Raw genomic sequence first — 26060 nt, 5'->3', positions numbered from 1 at the left:
CTCTTCCCTCCCCCCATCTCCACTCTTCCCTCCAACATCCCAGTCTTTCCCTGGTGTTAAGTTGAGTGGGGAGTTGCCATGCCAACCCAGAGTGGGGATCCCTGTTCCAAACTAGGCCACACAGCAGTAGTGACATTAAACAGTGTGTACGTGTGTGTGTGTGTGTGAGAGAGATGGATTCAGACCAGAACAATCTGTTAAATCAGGTCAATCATTCGTCAGACCTCATTTAGCGCACGCACACACACACACACACACACACACACACACACACACACACACTTTAAGAAAGACTCGGATCACAAATGAAATATGAAAACCTTTGTAGGAATCTGTTTTTAAGATTGAACTCTACATACATTCATACATCTGTAGTGTTGAGGAACAGAGAGCGGACTGGTGTGTGTTCAGGATCCTTTACAGGAGACAGCCAATGTGATCCAGAGACATGTTATAATGGACAATAGGGGCAGTGATTCAGGACACAAACTGACTGGAGAGGAAAAACAAAGTGTGTGTGATGTTAGTCGCTGTCTCTCTCCTCCCGCGTCTGCATCTCGCTGAGTGTACTCTCGTCAATGTTCTCCAGGCTGTCTGCGTGCTGGATGCTAAGCTCGGACACAGGGATTGTGGGAAGTGTAGTCTGCTCAGGGTAGAGCCAGGGCTTAAAGCCTGGGTTGTGTCTCTGCTTCCACTCTCCGTACTTTAGACACGCCTTACTGATCTTCTTCATCGCCTGCACACACACACAGAGAGATCTGCATTTAGCCAGGGATAAAAAGGAACACAAGCAGCAGAGAGCAGTTGTGTTGTCTGCTGTACCATGTAGTAACCTAGTAATGGAGAGAGAGATGTCTGCTGTACCATGTAGTAACCTAGTAATGGAGAGAGAGATGTCTGCTGTACCATGTAGTAACCTAGTAATGGAGAGAGAGAGAGAGATGTCTGCTGTACCATGTAGTAACCTAGTGATGGAGAGAGAGAGAGAGAGATGTCTGCTGTACCATGTAGTAACCTAGTGATGGAGAGAGAGAGAGAGAGATGTCTGCTGTACCATGTAGTAACCTAGTGATGGAGAGAGAGAGAGAGAGATGTCTGCTGTACCATGTAGTAACCTAGTGATAGAGAGAGAGAGATGTCTGCTGTACCATGTAGTAACCTAGTGATGGAGAGAGAGAGAGAGATGTCTGCTGTACCATGTAGTAACCTAGTGATGGAGAGAGAGAGAGAGAGATGTCTGCTGTACCATGTAGTAACCTAGTGATGGAGAGAGAGAGAGAGAGAGAGAGAGAGAGATGTCTGCTGTACCATGTAGTAACCTAGTGATGGAGAGAGAGAGAGAGATGTCTGCTGTACCATGTAGTAACCTAGTGATGGAGAGAGAGAGAGAGAGAGAGAGAGAGAGAGAGATGTCTGCTGTACCATGTAGTAACCTAGTGATGGAGAGAGAGAGAGAGATGTCTGCTGTACCATGTAGTAACCTAGTGATGGAGAGAGAGAGAGAGAGAGATGTCTGCTGTACCATGTAGTAACCTAGTGATGGAGAGAGAGAGAGAGAGATGTCTGCTGTACCATGTAGTAACCTAGTGATGGAGAGAGAGAGAGAGAGAGAGATGTCTGCTGTACCATGTAGTAACCTAGTGATGGAGAGAGAGAGAGAGATGTCTGCTGTACCATGTAGTAACCTAGTGATGGAGAGAGAGAGAGAGAGAGATGTCTGCTGTACCATGTAGTAACCTAGTGATGGAGAGAGAGAGAGAGATGTCTGCTGTACCATGTAGTAACCTAGTGATGGAGAGAGAGAGAGAGATGTCTGCTGTACCATGTAGTAACCTAGTGATGGAGAGAGAGAGAGAGATGTCTGCTGTACCATGTAGTAACCTAGTGATGGAGAGAGAGAGAGAGAGAGAGATGTCTGCTGTACCATGTAGTAACCTAGTGATGGAGAGAGAGAGAGAGAGAGATGTCTGCTGTACCATGTAGTAACCTAGTGATGGAGAGAGAGAGAGAGAGATGTCTGCTGTACCATGTAGTAACCTAGTGATGGAGAGAGAGAGAGAGAGAGATGTCTGCTGTACCATGTAGTAACCTAGTGATGGAGAGAGAGAGAGAGAGATGTCTGCTGTACCATGTAGTAACCTAGTGATGGAGAGAGAGAGAGAGAGAGAGATGTCTGCTGTACCATGTAGTAACCTAGTGATGGAGAGAGAGAGAGAGAGATGTCTGCTGTACCATGTAGTAACCTAGTGATGGAGAGAGAGAGAGAGAGATGTCTGCTGTACCATGTAGTAACCTAGTGATGGAGAGAGAGAGAGAGAGAGAGAGATGTCTGCTGTACCATGTAGTAACCTAGTGATGGAGAGAGAGAGAGAGAGATGTCTGCTGTACCATGTAGTAACCTAGTGATGGAGAGAGAGAGAGAGAGATGTCTGCTGTACCATGTAGTAACCTAGTGATGGAGAGAGAGAGAGAGAGATGTCTGCTGTACCATGTAGTAACCTAGTGAGAGGTTTGCTGTACCATGTAGTAACCTCTGAGATCTATATATTTGTATTTAATTTATCAAGGCAAGTCAGTAAAGAACAAATCCTATTTACAATGACGGCCTACCCTGGCCAAACACTAACCCGGGTGGGACTCCCAATCACAGCCGGTTGTGATACAGCCTGGAATCGAACCAGGGCCTGTAGTGACGCCTCTAGCACTGAGATGCAGTGCCTTAGACTGGGGCTCTCCCCCATTTTTCCTCATTCCCTTGAGATCCCATGGCCTATTTCAGCACACACACGTTTCTAGCCCAGGGAAGAGCAGGAAGAATCATACATTATACACAGGTGTTCTCCCGTGTGCACCGGGTCCAGACAACCAGACTCTGCTGAGAGAGAAGGTAACACATGCCTGCTTCCCATCTCCCCCCAACTCCCCCCAACTCTCCCCAACTCCCCCCAACTCTCTCCTCGCTTCAGCATTATAATGTGGTGATGGGAGTGGGAGTGTGTACAGTGGGAGTGGAATGATGGGCAGTGTAGGCATAAGGAGTCTGGAATGTACTTACTTTGGGAGCCAGAAACTGGGAAGACTTGTTAACAACCCACTTGGGTAGTGAACCTGGGAGGGACAGAGATTGATGTTACACCATGTCGTGTCACCCACGGTCAAATCACCCACTGTTAACAGATGTCACACACACACTCATACCAGAACAGGTGATTTAGAGAGAATTAGATGGAGATATTATCAAGAGCTTTACCATCTTAAAAGAGAGGGAATAACAGAGAAAGAACAATACAGAGATGGAGAGATAGAGAGAGAGGGAGAAAGAGAGAGAGAGGGAGAGAGAGAGAGAGAGAGAGAGAGAGAGAGAGAGAGAGAGAGAGAGAGAGAGAGAGAGAGAGAGAGAGAGAGAGAGAGAGAGAGAGAGAGAGAGAGAGAGAGAGAGAAAGAGAGGTGGAGAAAGACAAAAAGAGGAGGAGAAGGAGAGAGAGAGGGAGGAAGAAAGAGACAAAAAGAGTATGAGAAGGAGAGAGAAATGAGAGGGACAGACCCTGTCCTCCAGATCCATAGTTACTATGGCGATAGCTGTAGAAAGAAGGTCCTGAGTATGAATCATTCAGTCTCTTCATTAAGTCTCCATTAACCACCTGGTGGCTGCTGAGGGGAGGACAGCTCATAATACATCCTGGAATGGAGTCAACGGAATGGTATCAAACATGTGGTTTCCATGGTTTCCATGTGGTTGATGCCATTCCATTGACTCCATTCCAGCCATTACTATGAGCTGTCCTCCCCTCAGCAGCCTCCACTGCTGTATGTGTGTGTGTGTATTACCTTTTGGATCCACATGTGCCAGGTAGGTAAGAGTGCAGTGGTTCGGTCCATGGCTCTGGATCAGGTAGCCAGTCTGGATGGACACTGCTCGTACCATGTCCTTCTTAGGGGGGTATTTCTACAGGAAAACACAGTGAAACAGCCCTAGTTAGCACAGAACCCTCCATCTGAGGAAATGGTCTCAACACTGACAGTTCAACTGCTTTACAGTTAAATCCAGTTATTTGGGTTTGTTCTGCATGAGTGCCAGAACATTCAACCAAAATGTATTTAAATAAAATGATACACTGCCCTGCACTTAAACAGAGTTTAAATTGAAAACACGACATTCACTGATCAGGAGTTTACTGCTGAAAGTAATATTGTGGAGGGGTAAAGTGACAGTACGGATTCTCACTCACAGTTACATCCTAGTTCTGTATCTCTGTCAGTTCCTGATGCTGGCCCGGCCTTGCCCAATAGCAGTCAACTCTTACACACTCCTCTCACTAAACTCAATGTGAGCAAAGTAGCTGTGTTTGTCTGGATCTAGGTTTGTGTCTTGCAGGTTTGTCTGAGTGTTTGCGTGTGGAAAGCAGAAGCTTACAGCAGCAGTAGTCACATGAGAGGTCAACTTAACATTGATCACTCAGAGAGAGAGAAGAGGAGGTCTGATTCCAAACCAAACCCTTATCTCCTTCCTTCCTGCCGTAGGTGACTAGCCTTGTAAGGTCTCATTGAACAGGAGAAGGCAGAGCAGTATTACAAAGGCTCCTCCAATAAGCTAAAGTCGAGGTTCTTCTCCACTTCTCAAAGATCCTCAAGGACGAATGGTGAAGGGCAGAGCCACTGTACTGTCTGAGTGTTGAGTGATCTAACCCTGAGCTACCACTGTCCTATCCAACACACAGGCTTTACTTTACTGTACTGTCTGAGTGTTGAGTGATCTAACCCTGAGCTACCACTGTCCTATCCAACACACAGGCTTTACTGTACTGTACTGTCTGAGTGTTAACCCCGAGCTACCACTGTCCTATCCAACACACAGGCTTTACTTTACTGTACTGTCTGAGTGTTAACCCTGAGCTACCACTGTCCTATCCAACACACAGGCTTTACTTTACTGTACTGTCTGAGTGTTGAGTGATCTAACCCTGAGCTACCACTGTCCTATCCAACACACAGGCTTTACTGTACTGTCTGAGTGTTGAGTGATCTAACCCTGAGCTACCACTGTCCTATCCAACACACAGGCTTTACTTTACTGTACTGTCTGAGTGTTGAGTGACCTAACCCTGAGCTACCACTGTCCTATCCAACACAAGGCTTTACTTTACTGTACTGTCTGAGTGATCTAACCCTGAGCTACCACTGTCCTATCCAACACAGGCTTTATCCAACGTTAGCAGTGGCACGGACCGATAAAGCTTTATTGAAATGCCAGGGGATTAAGTCAACTAATACACCCACAGTCTTACTGAAGTGAGCAAATACTCCACTTACTGTAAACACACGACCCACCTTTATCAAACTGTACTTATGTACACACACACACACACACACACACACACACACACACACACACACACACACACACACACACACACACACACAACACTAAAGATACCCCAAGACATGTCCATCCACAGCATGTTCATTTAAATAGAGTGGACAGTCCTACCGTAGCATTTTTCCCCCCTGAGGTCAAGGGAAACTATTCTGCAGGTCTGTTCTCTCTCTTCGGTTTCTACCTGCAGAGCGTTGTACAACCAGTTGGTTATCCCCTGAGCCCATCCCCTGAGCCCATCCCCTGAGCCCATCCCCTGAGCCCATCCCCTGAGCCCATCCCCTGAGCCCATCCCCTGAGCCCATCCCCTGAGCCCATCCCCTGAGCCCATCCCCTGAGCCCATCCCCTGAGCCCATCCCCTGAGCCCATCCCCTGAGCCCATCCCCTGAGCCTATCCCAGACTCCAACCTGGTTCCTGGAGACGTCGTCTAGGGCAACAGATTGTAATAATTAGCTGCTTGATAAGCTGAATCCGGTTGGTTGTAACTGGGGTTGAAGCGAGAACCCATAGAGGGGTAGTTCTCCAGGAACAGAGTTGGAGCGAGAACCCATAGAGGGGTAGTTCTCCAGGAACAGAGTTGGAGCGAGAACCCATAGAGGGGTAGTTCTCCAGGAACAGAGTTGGAGCGAGAACCCATAGAGGGGTAGTTCTCCAGGAACAGAGTTGGAGCGAGAACCCATAGAGGGGTAGTTCTCCAGGAACAGAGTTAGAGCGAGAACCCATAGAGGGGTAGTTCTCCAGGAACAGAGTTGGAGCGAGAACCCATAGAGGGGTAGTTCTCCAGGAACAGAGTTGGAGCGAGAACCCATAGAGGGGTAGTTCTCCAGGAACAGAGTTGGAGCGAGAACCCATAGAGGGGTAGTTCTCCAGGAACAGAGTTGGAGCGAGAACCCATAGAGGGGTAGTTCTCCAGGAACAGAGTTGGAGCGAGAACCCATAGAGGGGTAGTTCTCCAGGAACAGAGTTGGAGCGAGAACCCATAGAGGGGTAGTTCTCCAGGAACAGAGTTGGAGCGAGAACCCATAGAGGGGTAGTTCTCCAGGAACAGAGTTGGAGCGAGAACCCATAGAGGGGTAGTTCTCCAGGAACAGAGTTGGCGCGAGAACCCATAGAGGGGTAGTTCTCCAGGAACAGAGTTGGAGCGAGAACCCATAGAGGGGTAGTTCTCCAGGAACAGAGTTGGAGAGCCATGGGCCAGGGGTTATAGTACAGGGTTGGTGAGCCATGGGCCAGGGGGTATAGTACAGGGTTAGAGAGCCATGGGCCAGGGGGTATAGTACAGGGTTGGTGAGCCATGGGCCAGGGGGTATAGTACAGAGTTGGAGAGCCATGGGCCAGGGGGTATAGTACAGGGTTGGTGAGCCATGGGCCAGGGGGTATAGTACAGAGTTGGAGAGCCATGGGCCAGGGGTATAGTACAGGGTTGGAGAGCCATGGGCCAGGGGGTATAGTACAGGGTTGGTGAGCCATGGGCCAGGGGTATAGTACAGAGTTGGAGAGCCATGGGCCAGGGGTATAGTACAGGGTTGGAGAGCCATGGGCCAGGGGGTATAGTACAGGGTTGGTGAGCCATGGGCCAGGGGGTATAGTACAGGGTTGGTGAGCCATGGGCCAGGGGTATAGTACAGGGTTGGTGAGCCATGGGCCAGGGGGTATAGTACAGGGTTGGTGAGCCATGGGCCAGGGGGTATAGTACAGGGTTGGAGAGCCATGGGCCAGGGGGTATAGTACAGGGTTGGTGAGCCATGGGCCAGGGGGTATAGTACAGGGTTGGAGAGCCATGGGCCAGGGGGTATAGTACAGGGTTGGAGAGCCATGGGCCAGGGGGTATAGTACAGGGTTGGAGAGCCATGGGCCAGGGGGTATAGTACAGGGTTCTGGACCAGGATACACTGCCTGTACATGTTTATACTTACGGCATGTTTCACAGAGTAGTTCATGATGATGTAATCACTGCCCATGGGCAGCCAGGAGCGCAGTGTGATGACATCACGGTTCTTCAGCGGCTTGGGACACTTCCCTAGACACAGACGAGGAGGAGCCTCATTAACATACACACAGCGCCAAGAATGTGTGTGTGTGTGTGTGTGTGTGTGTGTGTGTGTGTGTGTGTGTGTCGTACAGGAGTAGTAGCCCACGTCTGCGTTAACAGTGAGTTTTCCGATGTCGAAGGTTTCGATGACGTTTGCGTCCCATTTCCTCCGGTACTCGATGTCATGGAGAACATCATACATGGTCTCAGCTGGCACGTCCTTACACACCATCCGGCACTGCAGGAGAAACACACACACACGCCAACCATTAGTCAACCATTAGTCTACCATTAGTCAACCATTAGTCTACCATTAGTCTACCATTAGTCTACCATTAGTCTACCATTAGTCTACCATTAGTCTACCATTAGTCTACCATTAGTCTACCATTAGTCTACCATTAGTCAACCATTAGTCAACCATTAGTCTACCATTAGTCTACCATTAGTCAACCATTAGTCAACCATTAGTCAACCATTAGTCAACCATTAGTCAACCATTAGTCAACCATTAGTCAACCATTAGTCAACCATTAGTCTACCATTAGTCAACCATTAGTCTACCATTAGTCTACCATTAGTCAACCATTAGTCAACCATTAGTCAACCATTAGTCAACCATTAGTCTACCAAACACACACGCCAACCATTAGTCAACCATTAGTCAACCATTAGTCAACCATTAGTCAACCAAACACACACACACAAACAAACTACACTTCCTAACTCCTGCTCACTTTAATACACAGCGGACACCACCCTGATGCCAAATCCTTTCCACTACTGTGTGTGTTTTTACATGAAGAGACGGGCCAGTGGATACAGATGTGTCTCTAGCCTACAGCACCTAAACTGTAAATCACTAACACTATACAGAGGACAAACACACAGCTACATGAAGGACAGTGTTACAACCTTCCTTAATCAAGTGGCTTGGGAGGGCAGAGAGAAGAGAGGGTAGAGCAGCAGTTCCCAAACTAGGGGTTGCAACCCCATGTGGGGTAGCCTGTTATCAAAATGGGGTCGTGGTAGAATTACCAAAATCCTGATTTAAAAAAAAATATATATATATATATATACAAAAATATAAATGCAACATGTAAAGTGTTGGTCCCATGTTTCATGAGCTGAAATAAAAGATCCCAGAAATGTTCCATACGCACAAAAAGCTTATTTCTCTCAAATTTTATGCACATATTTGTTTACATCCCTGTTAGTGACAGGTGTGCAATATCAAGAAGCTGATTAAACAGCATGATCATTACACAGGTGTACCTTGTGCTGGGGACAATAAAAGCCACTAAAATGTGCAGTTCTGTCACACAACACAATGCCACAGATGTCTCAAGTTGAGGGAGTGTGCAACTGGCATGCTGACTGCAGGAATGTCCACCAGAGCTGTTGCCAGAGAATTTAATGTTCATTTCTCTACCCTTAACCGCCTCCAACGTTGCTTTAGAGAATTTGGCAGTACGTCCAACCGGTCTCACATCCGCAGACCACGTGTAACCACGCCAGCCCAGGACCTCCACATCCGGCTTCTTCACCTGCAGGATCATCTGAGACCAGCCACCAGCTGATGAAAATGAGGAGTATTTCTATCTGTAATAAAGACATTTTGTGGGGAAAAACGAATTCTGATTGGCTGGACATGGCTGCGCCCCTGCCTAGTCATGTGAAATCCATAGATTAGGGCCTAGTTTATTTATTTACATTGACTGATTTCCTTATATGAACTGGAACTCAGCAGAATTGTTGAAATTGTTGCATTTATATTTTTGTTCAGTTTATATACCAAAAAAATGTGATTATAATCGTCTTTGTCTCTCAAAATCCTTGTAATGTGGTTAACCTTAAAAATCTAAAAGAAAATCATTCAAATCTAAAAGATAGAATTCAACCAGAGAGAGCCCTTAGAACGTGGGAAAAGGCTGCACTTGACCGTTGCACTTGAATCATTCCCACAGTGAATGGCTAAGCCCGCATTCGCTCTGAAACCACACACGATTGAAGAGACTTTGATATTACCGGCCGCAATATGTTGAAAACAATGTGTGGGGAGGAAGAGGCACAGAAACTCACACCTGGGACGCCAGGTAGCCTAGTGGTTAGAGCGTTGGGCCAGTAACCGAAAGGTTTCTGGATCGAATCCCCGAGCTGACAAGGTAAAAATCTGTCGTTCTGTCCCTGAGCAAGGCAGTTAATGGCACCCGGGGAACGTTGGGTTAAGGAAGCCCCCAGCACCTCTCTGATTCAGAATGCGAAAGACACATTTCAGTTGAAGGCATTCAGTTGTACCTTTCCCCAATACCTTTGTCAGATAACACTGTTAAAGAATGTATGCCATTGCTAGCAATGGAGAGGAAACTGACTGAACGACTGAAACTCTTCAACTAATGCTCTCCAAGTGGACATAGGCTGCGAGAGCCGAGATGCTCATGAATTGACTTTTGTCCGGGGATGCTGTTCACGAGGACATATTGTTCCGTCTCATGATTCCCGAGCATGAAACAGCACAGGGGATGTTCAGTGTGCTGTGTGGCCATATTGATGAAAAACAGATTCCATATGGAAACGTATGGCGGGCTTTTGCACATATGGGGCTTCATCTATGGCGGGACGGCAGGCAGGCCTCTGCCCTCTAAATATGAATGTCTCTCCCTCTATATGTATGTATGTATGTATGTATGTATGTATGTATGTATGTATGTATGTATGCAATGTATGATACACAGAGCAACTGGTGGCAAAAGAGCTGAGCACAGAACTCAGATATACTGCAGCAGGCAACTTCCATTGTAAACTACATCAAACCACATCTACCGCAGCACACCTGATCTCAAAACTATGTGGAGATATGGGATCAGAGCATGACAATGTTCCATTTCACACAGAGGCTGGGTGGTTATCGAGGGGGAGTGTTGGAAAGATCTTTCTAATTGAGAGAGGAAACGCTGTCATTCACAATGGGTGTATCATTTTTTATTAAGACTTGACTTTCTGTGTAATGAAAAGAAAATGTGTCTCCTTGCCTATGTAACAGACATATTTGGGAAACTGAACAAACTGAAAAAAAATAAAACATTCTATAGAGTGGCTGAGTCAGTGGATTCAGAGGAAACCATTCTTATGGGAGAGTTTCAAAAGTGAACCACGCCCCCTTCCTCAGCTTTGCATATTTCTAACAGGAAACGGCATCAGTAATGTCCCACACCACGTGACTGCTCACCTCCAAAGCTTGGAGAGCACTTTGGGACCTACCTCCCAATCCGTTTGACTGTGATCCTGGCTCAGTTGACGTGCTGGTAAGTGGAATCCAACAGCTGATCGAGCTGTGATCGAATGCTGCAGACAATGCATTCACCGGTCATTACGGAGGAGTTTTGGTTCCTGACTCATAGGGAATAACCTGCGGTCTCCCTCCGAGCATTAGTGACACGTTCAAAACAACTCGGAACTTGGAAATCTCTGACTTCCGACTTCAGTGCGTTCAAGACAACTGGGAATTCTGGGGGAAAAACGAGCTCTGACTGGAGAGAAAAAATTGGAACGGTCATCCAACTCAGAATTCCAACTCAGGAATTTGAGCCTCTTTCTAGAGATCCGTTTCTGACCTGAAGATCACTGACGTCATGATTTGACCTCGTATTTTTCAGAAATCCCAGTTGTCTTGAAAGCAGCATAAAACTCATGGAACCCTTAGCCAGGACATATCTGTGTGAAGCTGGATTCAGTGCTCTGGTCTACATTAAAACCAAATAATGATCCAGGTTGGATGTGACAGCAGAGACGAGGTGCGCACTGTGGACCACGCCCCCTGACTTTGACGCGACATGCATCAAGCACATCCATCTCATTAGTGGTGGTGAGATAAGATACATTATGTCAGACTAATTTAGAATTGACTCCACACAGACCCATATTAAAAGTATGTGATGGTGAGTTGAGAAGACAATCAGAAATACTGTTAGAATATTTTTCAATTGACTGCCATAGCCCCAATTAAAAGAGTAAACATTGGCTGTTAATTACAAAATGGTTGGGGTCATAACAATTTTCAGATATCAAAATGGAAAGGAGAGAAGGGCGGGGGGAGAGAGGAGAAAGAAGAGCAGAGAAGAGAGAGGGGAGGGGGGAGAGAGGAGAAAGAAGAGCAGAGAAGAGAGAGGGGAGGGGGGGAGAGAGGAGAAAGAAGAGCAGAGAAGAGAGAGGGGAGGGGGAGAGAGAAGGGAGAGCGAGTAGAGTGGAGAGAGAAGGGAGGGGAGAGAGAGAAGAGAGCGAGTAGAGTGGAGAGAGAAGGGAGGGGAGAGAGAGAAGAGAGAGAGAGTAGAGTGGAGAGAGAAGGGAGGGGAGAGAGAGAAGGGAGAGAGAGTAGAGTGGAGAGAGAAGGGAGGGGAGAGAGAGAAGGGAGAGAGAGTAGAGTGGAGAGAGCAGGGAGGGAGAGAGAGAAGAGAGAGAGAGTAGAGTGGAGAGAGAAGGGAGGGGAGAGAGAGAAAGAGAGAGAGAGAGAGTAGAGTGGAGAGAGAAGGGAGGGGAGAGAGAGAGAAGGGAGAGAGAGTAGAGTGGAGAGAGAAGGGAGGGGAGAGAGAGAAGGAGAGAGAGTAGAGTGGAGAGAGAAGGGAGGGGAGAGAGAGAAGGGAGAGAGAGTAGAGTGGAGAGAGAAGGGAGGGGAGAGAGAGAAGGGAGAGAGAGTAGAGTGGAGAGAGAAGGGATGGGAGAGAGAGAAGGGAGAGAGAGTAGAGTGGAGAGAGAAGGGAGGGGAGAGAGAGAAGGGAGAGAGAGTAGAGTGGAGAGAGAAGGGAGGGGAGAGAGAGAAGGGAGAGAGAGTAGAGTGGAGAGAGAAGGGAGGGGAGAGAGAGAAGGGAGAGAGAGTAGAGTGGAGAGAGAAGGGAGGGGAGAGAGAGAAGGGAGAGAGAGTAGAGTGGAGAGAGAAGGGATGGGAGAGAGTAGAGAGCTTGTTTGTGTGTGGGGGTGACAGTTTAATAGTAAAACCATTGGCACAGAATTATGCCAATGTCAGGCTCTTAAAAAATGAGAACGTGCGCGCGCCCACACACACACCAGAGTTCGGCAAAACGACCCTACAGTAACGCCATCTCCATGGTTACCTCAGCCAAGGGAAGACTCCACACCACAACAACACAGACAGAAGATGGGGGGGGAGGGGAGAAACTTGAGGTCGACCGATTAAAATCGGCATGGGCGATTAATTAGGGCCGATTTCAAGTTTTCATAACAATCGGTAATTATGGCCGATTACATTGCACTCCACGAGGAGACTGCGTGGCAGGCTGACCACCTGTTACACGAGTGCAGCAATGAGCCAAGGCAAGGTGCTAGCTAGCATTAAACTTATCTTATAAAAAACAATCCATCTTAACATAATCACTAGTTAACTACACATGGTTGATGATATTACTAGTTTAACTAGCTTGTCCTGCGTTGCATATAATCGATGCGGTGCCTGTTAATTTATCATCGAATCACAGTCTGCTTCGCCAAACGGGTGATGATTTAACAAGCACATTCACCAAAAAAACACTGTCGTTGCACCAATGTGTACCTAACCATAAACATCAATGCCTTTCTTAAAATCAATACACAAGTAGATATTTTTAAATCTGCATATTAAGTTAAAAGAAATTCATGTTAGCAGGCAATATTAACCAGGGAAGTTGTGTCACTTCTCTTGCGTTCTGTGCAAGCAGAGTCAGGGTATATGCAGCAGTTTGGGCCGCCTGGCTCGTTGCTAACTGTGTGAAGACTATTTCTTCCTAATAAAGACCGTAATTAGCTTTCCAGAATATTACATAATTATGACATAACATTGAAGGTTGTACAATGTAACAGCAATATTTAGACTTATGGATGCCACCCGTTAGATAAAATACGGAACGGTTCCGTATTTCACTGAAAGAGTAAACGTTTTGTTTTCGAGATGATAGTTTCCGGATTTGACCATATTAATGACCAAAGGCTCGTATTTCTGTGTGTTTATTATATTATAATTAAATCTATGATTTGATATTTGATAGAGCAGTCTGACTGAGCGGTGGTAGGCAGCAGCAGGCTCGTAAGCATTCATTCAAACAGCACTTTCCTGCATTTGCCAGCAGCTCTTCGCAATGCTTGAAGCACAGGGCTGTTTATGACTTCAAGCCTATCAACTCCCGAGATTAGGCTGGAAATACTAAAGTACCTATTAGAACATCCAATAGTCAAGGGTATATGAAATACAAATGGTATAGAGAGAAATAGTCCTATAATTCCTATAATAACTACAACCTAAAACTTCTTAACTGGGAATATTGAAGACTCATGTTAAAAGGAGCCACCAGCTTTCATATGTTCTCATGTTCTGAGTAAGGAACTTAAACGTTAGCTTTCTTACATGGCACATATTGCACTTTTACTTTCTTCTCCAACACTGTTTTTGCATTATTTAAACCAAATTGAACATGTTTCATTATTTGAGACTAAATAGATTTTTATTTATGTATTATATTAAGTTAAAATAAAAGTGCTCATTCAGTATTGTTGTAATTGTCGTTTTATATATAAATAAATAAAAACGGCCAATTAATCGGTATGGGCTTTTTTTTGGTCCTCCAATAATCGCTATCGGCGTCGAAAAATCAGAATTGGTCAACATCTAGGAGAAACCCATAGAGCACTACTTTCAATCACAGCCACATGGGGACAACCCTGAACACTATGAGGAACCCCATCTTTCAACAGCCAAATCTACACTCTAACTATGGATCAGTACTTCAAACTATGTTTCTCAGAGAGACTCAGAGTACCTCACCACATACAGTAGTAGTATATATCCTACTATCTGTGGTCATGAGGAACTATGTTATCAGTTACTACTGCAGCTTCACTAGTGATTCAGTAACCCAACTCTCTCTGTGTGTGTGTGTGTGTGTGTATGTTGGACTAAGGACTTAAAAGTCACAATGGAGTTGAGAGAATAATGAAGCGATTGTGTCTGCAGGGCAGACTGAAACAAGAGAGGGGGAGAGGGAAGACTATCAATGTAATTCTATTAAACTAATTCAGTACAATCCTCTACTGATGAGGGCAGGAGAGAGCAAAAACCAGACGGAGAGAGACGGAGACTAAACTGTGGTGCGTGTGTGTGTGTGTGAAACGTAAAACTGAAATCCCATGTGTGAGTGGTCAATGTTGGCAGTACATGTGTGTATGTATTAACAAAGTCCTGTGGACCAGACACTAGATGCTCACAGTCACATGATACACAACCTCTAACATTATTCACACACCCTTCCCCCTGCATCAGACTGCACTAGAGTCAGCTGCTGTGTTTAATCAAACATCCCTCCTTCTCCCCCTCCCCTCTCTCCCCCTCCCCTCTCTCTCCCAGGCCTGTCAAAGCTCATATGTTCTGCTGGACACAGGTAGACAGATGTGGAAGAGAAGGATGAGAGGGGATGAGTGAGTCCTCAGGGGGCGTGTGTGGGCTGGAGAAAGTCCAAACAGCAGTCTGACAGCTTGTTAACCCAGCCACATACAGTACATTCAGAAGGTATTCACAATCATTGACTTTTACCACATTATGTTACGTTACAGCCTTATTCTAAAATAGATTAAATAAAAACATTTCCTCATCAATCTACACACAATACCCCATAACGACAAAGTGAAAACAGGTTTTTAGAAGTTTTACTAATTTATTTAACTTAAAAAACAGAAACCCCTTATTGATTGGACATGAATTGGAAAGGCACACGCCTTTAATAAAATAAGGTCCCACAGTTGACAGTGCATGTCAGAGAAAAACCAAGCCATGAGGTGGAAGGAGTTGTCTGTAGTGCTCCGAGACAGGATTGTGTAGAGACACAGAATTGGGGAAGGGTACCAAAGGGGTCCGTGAACACAGTGGCCTCCATCATTCTTAAATGGAAGAAGTTTGGAACCACCAAGACTCTTCTTTGAGCTGGCCGCCCGGCTAAACTGAGTAATCAGGGGAGAAGGACCTTGGTCAGGGAGGTGACCAAGAACCCGATGGTCACTCTGACAGAGCTCCAGAGTTCCTCTACTTTATGGTAGTGGCCAGACGGAAGCCACTCCTCAGTAAAAGGCACGTCAGCTCACTTGGAGTTTGCCAAAAGGCACCTAAAGGACTCTCAGACCATGAGAAACAAGATTCTCTGGTCTGATGAAACCAAGACTGAACTCTTTGGCCTCAATGCCAAGCGTCTCGTCTGGAGGAAACCTGGCACCATCCCTACAGTGAAGCATGGTGGTGGCAGCATCATGCTGTGGGGATGTTTTTCAGCGGCAGGGACTGGGAGACTAGTCAGGATTGAGGGAAAGATGAACGGAGCAAAGTACAGAGAGATCCTTGATGAAAACCTGCTCCAAGGCTCTCAGGACCTCAGACTGGGGTGAAGGTTCACCTTCCAACAGGACAACAACCCTAACCACACAGCCAAGACAACGCAGGACTGACTGGCTTCGGAACAAGTCTCATTGTCCTTGAGTGACCCAGCCAGAGCCCAGACTTGAACCGATCGAACATCTCTGGAGAGACCTGAGAATAGCTGTGCAGCGACACTCCCCATCCAACCTGACAGAGCTTGAGAGGATCTGCAGAGAAGAATGAGAAAAACTCCCCAAATACAGGTCTGCCAAGCTTGTAGCGTCATACCGAAGAAAATTTGAGGCTGTAATCGCTGCCAAAGGTGCTTCAACAAAGTACTGAGTAAAGAGTCTGAATACTTACTGTATGTAAATGTAACATATTATTTTTTTATATACCTTTGCAAAAATTATTCTTATTATTTTTTAATGTTTTTGCTTTGTTATTATGTGGTATTGTGTGCAGATTGGTGAGTGGAAAAAACAAAGTCAAGGGGTCTGAATACTTACCGAATGCACTGTACATACAGAAGCATTGCTCAGCCTGCCTTTGTGTGTCAGTATAATGATGATGGGAGTTTAATAGAGATGCTGATGATATTGCTGACTAATGGTTACAGGCTGATATATTGTTGATGATAATGATGATGATAATTATTCTGCTAATGATGATGAGGATGATGAAGACCTCTCCCCCAACCTCCCCCTCCCTCTTGGGGTTTCAAGGCCTCTGCCCTTTACATGTCCCTGTTCTTCACTGCTGTGGGCATTCTGTGAGAGGAGAACATTACAACAACCTGGATATCTCTCTCTCACACTTTCTAAGTTGATCAGCTGGGAGAGCATCCATGCTTTTATTTCAGTCTATAAATAGAAGAGCAGGATCATAGCATCACTGCCTCCTGAGCACAGACACACACAACACATACGAGTTTAGAGAGAGACACACAACACACAACACATACGAGTTTAGAGAGAGACACACAACACATACATACGAGTTTAGAGAGAGACACACACAACACATACGAGTTTAGAGAGAGACACACAACACACAACACATACGAGTTTAGAGAGAGACACACAACACACAACACATACGAGTTTAGAGAGAGACACACAACACACAACACATACGAGTTTAGAGAGAGACACACAACACACAACACATACGAGTTTAGAGAGAGACACACACACACAACACATACGAGTTTAGAGAGAGACACACACACACAACACATACGAGTTTAGAGAGAGACACACAACACACAACACATACGAGTTTAGAGAGAGACACACACACACAACACATACGAGTTTAGAGAGAGACAACACATACGAGTTTAGAGAGAGACAACACATACGAGTTTAGAGAGAGACACAACACATACGAGTTTAGAGAGAGACACACAACACACAACACATACGAGTTTAGAGAGAGACACACAACACAACACATACATACGAGTTTAGAGAGAGACACACAACACATACATACGAGTTTAGAGAGAGACACACACAACACATACGAGTTTAGAGAGAGACACACACACAACACATACGAGTTTAGAGAGAGACACACACACAACACATACGAGTTTAGAGAGAGACACACACACAACACATACGAGTTTAGAGAGAGACACACACACAACACATACGAGTTTAGAGAGAGACACACACACACAACACATACGAGTTTAGAGAGAGACACACACACACAACACATACGAGTTTAGAGAGAGACACACACACAACACATACGAGTTTAGAGAGAGACACACAACACATACGAGTTTAGAGAGACACACAACACACAACACATACGAGTTTAGAGAGAGACACACACACAACACATACGAGTTTAGAGAGAGACACACACAACACATACGAGTTTAGAGAGAGACACACACACAACACATACGAGTTTAGAGAGAGACACACACACAACACATACGAGTTTAGAGAGAGACACACACACAACACATACGAGTTTAGAGAGAGACACACACACAACACATACGAGTTTAGAAACACACAACACATACATACGAGTTTAGAGAGAGACACACAACACACAACACATACGAGTTTAGAGAGAGACACACAACACATACGAGTTTAGAGAGAGACACACAACACATACGAGTTTAGAGAGAGACACACAACACATACGAGTTTAGAGAGAGACACACACACACAACACATACGAGTTTAGAGAGAGACACACAACACACAACACATACGAGTTTAGAGAGAGACACACAACACACAACACATACGAGTTTAGAGAGAGACACACAACACATACGAGTTTAGAGAGAGACACACACACAACACATACGAGTTTAGAGAGAGACACACAACACATACGAGTTTAGAGAGACACACACACAACACATACGAGTTTAGAGAGACACACAACACATACGAGTTTAGAGAGACACACAACACATACGAGTTTAGAGAGACACACACAACACATACATACGAGTTTCGAGAGAAACACAAGGATGTAACGGTTTGAGGGCTACTGCCAAGCAGTGTGTGTATCCTGCTATGTGTGGTAACCAGACTGCTGTCCTCCCCCTCTGTGTGTGGTAACCAGACTGCTGTCCTCCCCCTCTGTGTGTGGTAACCAGACTGCTGTCCTCCCCCTCTGTGTGTGGTAACCAGACTGCTGTCCTCCCTCTCTGTGTGTGGTAACCAGACTGCTGTCCTCCCTCTCTGTGTGTGGTAACCAGACTGCTGTCCTCCCTCTCTGTGTGTGGTAACCAGACTGCTGTCCTCCCTCTCTGTGTGTGGTAACCAGACTGCTGTCCTCCCCCTCTGTGTGTGGTAACCAGACTGCTGTCCTCCCCCTCTGTGTGTGGTAACCAGACTGCTGTCCTCCCTCTCTGTGTGTGGTAACCAGACTCCTGTCCTCCCCCTCTGTGTGTGGTAACCAGACTCCTGTCCTCCCCTCTCTGTGTGTGGTAACCAGACTGCTGTCCTCCCCCTCTGTGTGTGGTAACCAGACTCCTGTCCTCCCCCTCTGTGTGTGGTAACCAGACTCCTGTCCTCCCCCTCTGTGTGTGGTAACCAGACTGCTGTCCTCCCCCTCTGTGTGTGGTAACCAGACTGCTGTCCTCCCTCTCTGTGTGTGGTAACCAGACTGCTGTCCTCCCTCTCTGTGTGTGGTAACCAGACTGCTGTCCTCCCTCTCTGTGTGTGGTAACCAGACTGCTGTCCTCCCTCTCTGTGTGTGGTAACCAGACTGCTGTCCTCCCTCTCTGTGTGTGGTAACCAGACTGCTGTCCTCCCCCTCTGTGTGTGGTAACCAGACTGCTGTCCTCCCTCTCTGTGTGTGGTAACCAGACTGCTGTCCTCCCTCTCTGTGTGTGGTAACCAGACTGCTGTCCTCCCTCTCTGTGTGTGGTAACCAGACTGCTGTCCTCCCCCTCTGTGTGTGGTAACCAGACTGCTGTCCTCCCTCTCTGTGTGTGGTAACCAGACTGCTGTCCTCCCCCTCTGTGTGTGGTAACCAGACTGCTGTCCTCCCTCTCTGTGTGTGGTAACCAGACTGCTGTCCTCCCCTCTCTGTGTGTGGTAACCAGACTGCTGTCCTCCCTCTCTGTGTGTGGTAACCAGACTGCTGTCCTCCCTCTCTGTGTGTGGTAACCAGACTGCTGTCCTCCCTCTCTGTGTGTGGTAACCAGACTGCTGTCCTCCCTCTCTGTGTGTGGTAACCAGACTGCTGTCCTCCCTCTCTGTGTGTGGTAACCAGACTGCTGTCCTCCCTCTCTGTGTGTGGTAACCAGACTGCTGTCCTCCCTCTCTGTGTGTGGTAACCAGACTGCTGTCCTCCCCTCTCTGTGTGTGGTAACCAGACTGCTGTCCTCCCCCTCTGTGTGTGGTAACCAGACTGCTGTCCTCCCCTCTCTGTGTGTGGTAACCAGACTGCTGTCCTCCCCTCTCTGTGTGTGGTAACCAGACTGCTGTCCTCCCTCTCTGTGTGTGGTAACCAGACTGCTGTCCTCCCCCTCTGTGTGTGGTAACCAGACTGCTGTCCTCCCCTCTCTGTGTGTGGTAACCAGACTGCTGTCCTCCCCCTCTGTGTGTGGTAACCAGACTGCTGTCCTCCCCTCTCTGTGTGTGGTAACCAGACTGCTGTCCTCCCTCTCTGTGTGTGGTAACCAGACTGCTGTCCTCCCCCTCTGTGTGTGGTAACCAGACTGCTGTCCTCCCCTCTCTGTGTGTGGTAACCAGACTGCTGTCCTCCCCCCTCTGTGTGTGGTAACCAGACTGCTGTCCTCCCCTCTCTGTGTGTGGTAACCAGACTGCTGTCCTCCCCTCTCTGTGTGTGGTAACCAGACTGCTGTCCTCCCTCTCTGTGTGTGGTAACCAGACTGCTGTCCTCCCCCCTCTGTGTGTGGTAACCAGACTGCTGTCCTCCCCTCTCTGTGTGTGGTAACCAGACTGCTGTCCTCCCCCTCTGTGTGTGGTAACCAGACTGCTGTCCTCCCCCTCTGTGTGTGGTAACCAGACTGCTGTCCTCCCCTCTCTGTGTGTGGTAACCAGACTGCTGTCCTCCCCCCTCTGTGTGTGGTAACCAGACTGCTGTCCTCCCCCTCTGTGTGTGGTAACCAGACTGCTGTCCTCCCCCCTCTGTGTGTGGTAACCAGACTGCTGTCCTCCCCCCTCTGTGTGTGGTAACCAGACTGCTGTCCTCCCCCCTCTGTGTGTGGTAACCAGACTGCTGTCCTCCCCTCTCTGTGTGTGGTAACCAGACTGCTGTCCTCCCCCTCTGTGTGTGGTAACCAGACTGCTGTCCTCCCCTCTGTGTGTGGTAACCAGACTGCTGTCCTCCCCTCTCTGTGTGTGGTAACCAGACTGCTGTCCTCCCCTCTCTGTGTGTGGTAACCAGACTGCTGTCCTCCCTCTCTGTGTGTGGTAACCAGACTGCTGTCCTCCCCTCTCTGTGTGTGGTAACCAGACTGCTGTCCTCCCTCTCTGTGTGTGGTAACCAGACTGCTGTCCTCCCTCTCTGTGTGTGGTAACCAGACTGCTGTCCTCCCCTCTCTGTGTGTGGTAACCAGACTGCTGTCCTCCCCCCTCTGTGTGTGGTAACCAGACTGCTGTCCTCCCTCTCTGTGTGTGGTAACCAGACTGCTGTCCTCCCCTCTCTGTGTGTGGTAACCAGACTGCTGTCCTCCCCTCTCTGTGTGTGGTAACCAGACTGCTGTCCTCCCCCCTCTGTGTGTGGTAACCAGACTGCTGTCCTCCCCCCTCTGTGTGTGGTAACCAGACTGCTGTCCTCCCCCTCTGTGTGTGGTAACCAGACTGCTGTCCTCCCCTCTCTGTGTGTGGTAACCAGACTGCTGTCCTCCCCCTCTGTGTGTGGTAACCAGACTGCTGTCCTCCCCTCTCTGTGTGTGGTAACCAGACTGCTGTCCTCCCTCTCTGTGTGTGGTAACCAGACTGCTGTCCTCCCCTCTCTGTGTGTGGTAACCAGACTGCTGTCCTCCCTCTCTGTGTGTGGTAACCAGACTGCTGTCCTCCCCCCTCTGTGTGTGGTAACCAGACTGCTGTCCTCCCCTCTGTGTGTGGTAACCAGACTGCTGTCCTCCCTCTCTGTGTGTGGTAACCAGACTGCTGTCCTCCCTCTCTGTGTGTGGTAACCAGACTGCTGTCCTCCCCTCTCTGTGTGTGGTAACCAGACTGCTGTCCTCCCCCCTCTGTGTGTGGTAACCAGACTGCTGTCCTCCCCCTCTGTGTGTGGTAACCAGACTGCTGTCCTCCCCTCTGTGTGTGGTAACCAGACTGCTGTCCTCCCCCCTCTGTGTGTGGTAACCAGACTGCTGTCCTCCCCTCTCTGTGTGTGGTAACCAGACTGCTGTCCTCCCTCTCTGTGTGTGGTAACCAGACTGCTGTCCTCCCTCTCTGTGTGTGGTAACCAGACTGCTGTCCTCCCTCTCTGTGTGTGGTAACCAGACTGCTGTCCTCCCTCTCTGTGTGTGGTAACCAGACTGCTGTCCTCCCTCTCTGTGTGTGGTAACCAGACTGCTGTCCTCCCTCTCTGTGTGTGGTAACCAGACTGCTGTCCTCCCCCTCTGTGTGTGGTAACCAGACTGCTGTCCTCCCCCTCTGTGTGTGGTAACCAGACTGCTGTCCTCCCCTCTCTGTGTGTGGTAACCAGACTGCTGTCCTCCCCTCTCTGTGTGTGGTAACCAGACTGCTGTCCTCCCCTCTCTGTGTGTGGTAACCAGACTGCTGTCCTCCCCCTCTGTGTGTGGTAACCAGACTGCTGTCCTCCCCCTCTGTGTGTGGTAACCAGACTGCTGTCCTCCCCCTCTGTGTGTGGTAACCAGACTGCTGTCCTCCCCCTCTGTGTGTGTGTGTTTGTGGAGCTATTATGAGAAGGTCCACCTGTCCTGTATGAATACACAGAGAGATTACCTCTGCATACAAACTGAGCAACACACACACACACACAAGTGCAGAGAGAGACAAGGCCTCTCCTTAAGCACACATTAAACACTCTGTGGCATTATGCAAATCAGGCCAACAGACACTTCAGGAACAGATAGATGACAGCTAATATAACAGGTTTACTGCCTACCTACCAGACCCATCATAGGATCCCTTCTCTGACCGTCATGTCTGTCAAAACTGTGTGTGCCAGTTAAGATACCTGCCATTCAGTAGCCCACACTCACAGGTAGCAGAACAGACTACCTGCAGCTTCTCCATCTCTCTCTCACACACACACACACACACACACACACACACACACACACACACACACACACACACACACACACACACACACACACACACACACACACACACACACACACACACACTGTTTGAGTCCACAGTAGCCTGCTCCTACAGTGTGATGTCAGAGATGATTAATCACGTACACAGTCCACACACATCCTGTTTGACCTTCTGTTTCTCTCTCCCCCTCCTCCCTTCATCAAACAACTGTATGTGAACACCTGTTTGCCGGCTATCCTGCCACAGACCCGGATACACACACCTGACCCAGGCCCTGATCTCATTCTGTCCTTTCTTCCTGTAAATAACACTTCCGTGCCCTCCTTTCAGTTATATTACGTAAGGGTTTGAATTTAGGCAATTCTATACTTCCTACTATGGGACTGTGTGACCGAGGTAGCCCGTATGGTGCCCTCTGCTTTACACACATTCTATTCAGCTGTTTACCGGCCTACCCGGTTCTCACCTTAATCTTGTGGAGGGACTTCTCCTCGTCTCCTCCTATAGTCTGGGTCCACACGGTCATGCCCGTCTTATTGTAGGTCTGACTCCAGCCCTCCTCGCTCCAGCACTCCTCCTTGAAGTTGCTGAATGCCCGGTCGTCCGGGATCAACACCGACTCCGCCGACATGATCTGTTACCGAGGAGTGCGAGCTCGCTCTTCTGCAGGTCACCGGGAAGAACAACGACGAGACCGAGCCGAGGTAGGGGAACTCCCGGTGGCGAAGAAACCCAATCCCGAGGCAAACTGGGACGAACGGGCGCCGGTGAAGAGTGACTGAGCTAAACGACGCACTCCTCTATCCTCGGAGTGAATTATTCATCCAATTTAATTTATCGCCGAGCAAGCAACCCGCTAAACCGAGTCGTGTTATGATGGGTGTTAGAAAAGGGAGCTGCGCGGGATCACCGAAAGCGTACAAAAACACCGGTATAAAAATAACATATATTTCATATAAACTATAGTCACAAGTGGAAGCTTTCCGGCTTTTATCTTACAACACTATTGACCCTCTGGCGTGAATCAATTGCAGTTCAATATGGTCCGCAGCAGCTATTTCAGGGAGCCATATGTTTCTGCTGTCTCACGGCGACTCGGCTGGAAATGAAAGGCTGACAAGTCCGAGGGTTATGATCAATCGTTGCACGTTTACATTTCAGTTCCCTTGCGTCGCTGTGTGCCCCCCTATGGTTCCTCGACGTCGTTGGTGGTGCAGTGTGGAGAAGAGAGGAAAGCGTTGGTGACACACAGAGAGGCGATAAAAGATTGACAATCGAAGAGAAACCGCCCACTCGGCTACGTGCACACACATCCTTCTGTCAGGGACCAGAAATCAGCTGCGCGCCTGGTGCTCTCCTCCCTTCCTCCACCCTTTTTCCCTGTTGTTGTTTATTTTCTCACTATTTCAACAACAGAACCATTACTGTGGGAGATGGCTTAGGGAAAATGCCTTTAGGAAGTGACGTTTCTAGGATTTGAAGACAATTGGAGGCTTAGCCCAAAGCCAGTAGGTGGTCTGGGGGCATTCTCCCCCGGCAAAAAAGTAATTTAAACAGCTAAAGGCTGAATTTGGTGCACTTTGAGATGCACATTGAGAGATTAGAATATTGAGAGACCAACCGCCGACCATGTGTAACCACACCAGCCCAGGACCTCCACATCAGGCTTCTTCACTTGCGTGATCGTCTAAGACCAGCCACCCGGACAGCTGATGAAACTGTCAGAAACCATCTCAGGGAAGCTCATCTGCGTGCTCGTCGGCCTCACCAGGGTCTTGACCTGACTGCAGTTTGGCGTCGTAACCGACTTCAGTTGGCAAATGCTTACCTTCGTTGGCCACTGGCACGCTGGATAAGTGTGCTCTTCACAGATGAATCCTGGTTTCAACTGTACCGGACAGATGGCAGACACTGTGGGGCCCATGGTGGCGGTGGGGTTATGGTATGGACAGGCATAAACTACGGACAATGAACACAATTGCATTTTATCAATGGCAATTTGAATGCACAGAGATGCTGTGACAAGATTCTGAGGCCCATTGTCGTGCCATTCATCCACATAACACTTTTTGGTTCCACGTAGAACCCTTCTTGGTTCCAGGTAGAACTCTTTTCGATTCCATGTAGAACCCTCTGAACACCTCATACAAAGATTAAATGACAGCAGAGAGAAGAACACGCACAGAGAGTGGGACTGTTCAGACTCAACTCCCTGCCACTCACTCACACTCTCTCCCTTCCCTTCCTTTTCCATCACTCATCATAACGGAATCCTTCTGCTTGACTAGGACTTTATGTACAGTTGAAGTCGGAAGTTCGCATACACAGGTTGGAGTCAATAAAATACATTTTTCAACCACTCCACAAATTTCTTGTTAATAAACTATAGTTTTGGCAAGTCGGTTAGGACATCTAGTTTGTGCATGACACAAGTAATTTTTCCAACAATTGTTTACAGACAGATTATTTCACGTATAATTCACTGTATCACAATTCCAGTGGGTCAGAAGTTTACATACACAAAGTTGACTGCGCCTTTAAACAGCTTGGAAAATTCCAGAAAATGATGTCATGGCTTTAGAAGATTCTAGTAGGCTAATTGACATCATTTGAGTCAATTGGAGGTGTACCTGTGGATGTATTTCAAGGCCTACCTTCACACTCAGTGCCTCTTTGTTTGATATCATGGAAAAATTAAAAAAATCAGCCAAGACCTCAGAAAAAAAATTGTAGACCTCCACAAGTCTGGTTCAGCCTTGGGAGCAATTTCCAAACGCCTGAAGGTACCATGTTCATCTGTACAAACAATAGTACGCAAGTATAAACACCATGGGACCACGCAGCCGTCATACCGCTCAGGAAGGAAATGCGTTCTGTCTCCTAGAGATGAACGTACTTTGGTGCGAAAAGTGCAAATCAATCCCAGAACAACAGCAAAGGACCCTGTGAAGATGCTGGAGGAAACAGGTACAAATGTATCTACATCCACAGTATTGGATGGCATCATGAAGCAGGAACATTATGTGGATATATTGAAGCAACATTTCAAGACATCAGTCAGGAAGTTAAAGCTTGGTCGCAAATGGGTCTTCAAAATGGACAATGACCCCAAGCATACTTCCAAAGTTGTGGCAAAATGGCTTAAGGACAACAAAGTCAAGGTAGTGGCCATCAGAATCCCTGACCTCAAGCCTGTCGAAAATTTGTGGGCAGAACTGAAAAAGCGTGTGCGAGCAAGGAGGCCTACAAACCTGACTCAGTTACACCAGCTTTGTCAGGAGAACTGGGCCAAAATTCACCCAACTTATTGTGGGAAGCTTTGGAAGCCTACCCAAAATGTTTGACCCAAGTTAAACAATTTAAAGGCAATGTTACCAAATACTAATTGAGTGTATGTGAACTTCTGACCCACTGGGAATGTGATGAAAGATATAAAAGCTGAAATAAATCATTTTCTCTACTATTATTCTGACATTTCACATTCTTTAAACAAAGTGGTGATCCT

The 26060-nt window shown here is 47.5% G+C and overlaps 1 protein-coding gene across 1 annotated transcript; it reads right to left on the bottom strand.

Annotated features, from left to right (window-relative positions):
• Window positions 1-306: 306 nt before the first annotated feature.
• Window positions 307-23840, bottom strand: LOC106581404 (START domain-containing protein 10). The gene is made up of 6 exons (XM_014163451.2): window positions 23022-23840; window positions 7499-7646; window positions 7293-7396; window positions 3829-3946; window positions 3056-3108; window positions 307-736 (listed from the first exon to the last, which is right to left on the bottom strand). Exons 1-6 carry the CDS (start codon window positions 23184-23186, stop codon window positions 524-526), a joined length of 801 nt encoding a protein of 266 aa, XP_014018926.1. The 5' UTR covers window positions 23187-23840; the 3' UTR covers window positions 307-523.
• Window positions 23841-26060: the final 2220 nt, after the last annotated feature.

This window comes from Salmo salar, chromosome ssa20 (assembly GCF_905237065.1).
Source record: "Salmo salar chromosome ssa20, Ssal_v3.1, whole genome shotgun sequence".
Lineage (NCBI taxonomy): Eukaryota > Metazoa > Chordata > Actinopteri > Salmoniformes > Salmonidae > Salmo > Salmo salar.
This window is presented reverse-complemented; position numbering and strand designations above follow the sequence as displayed.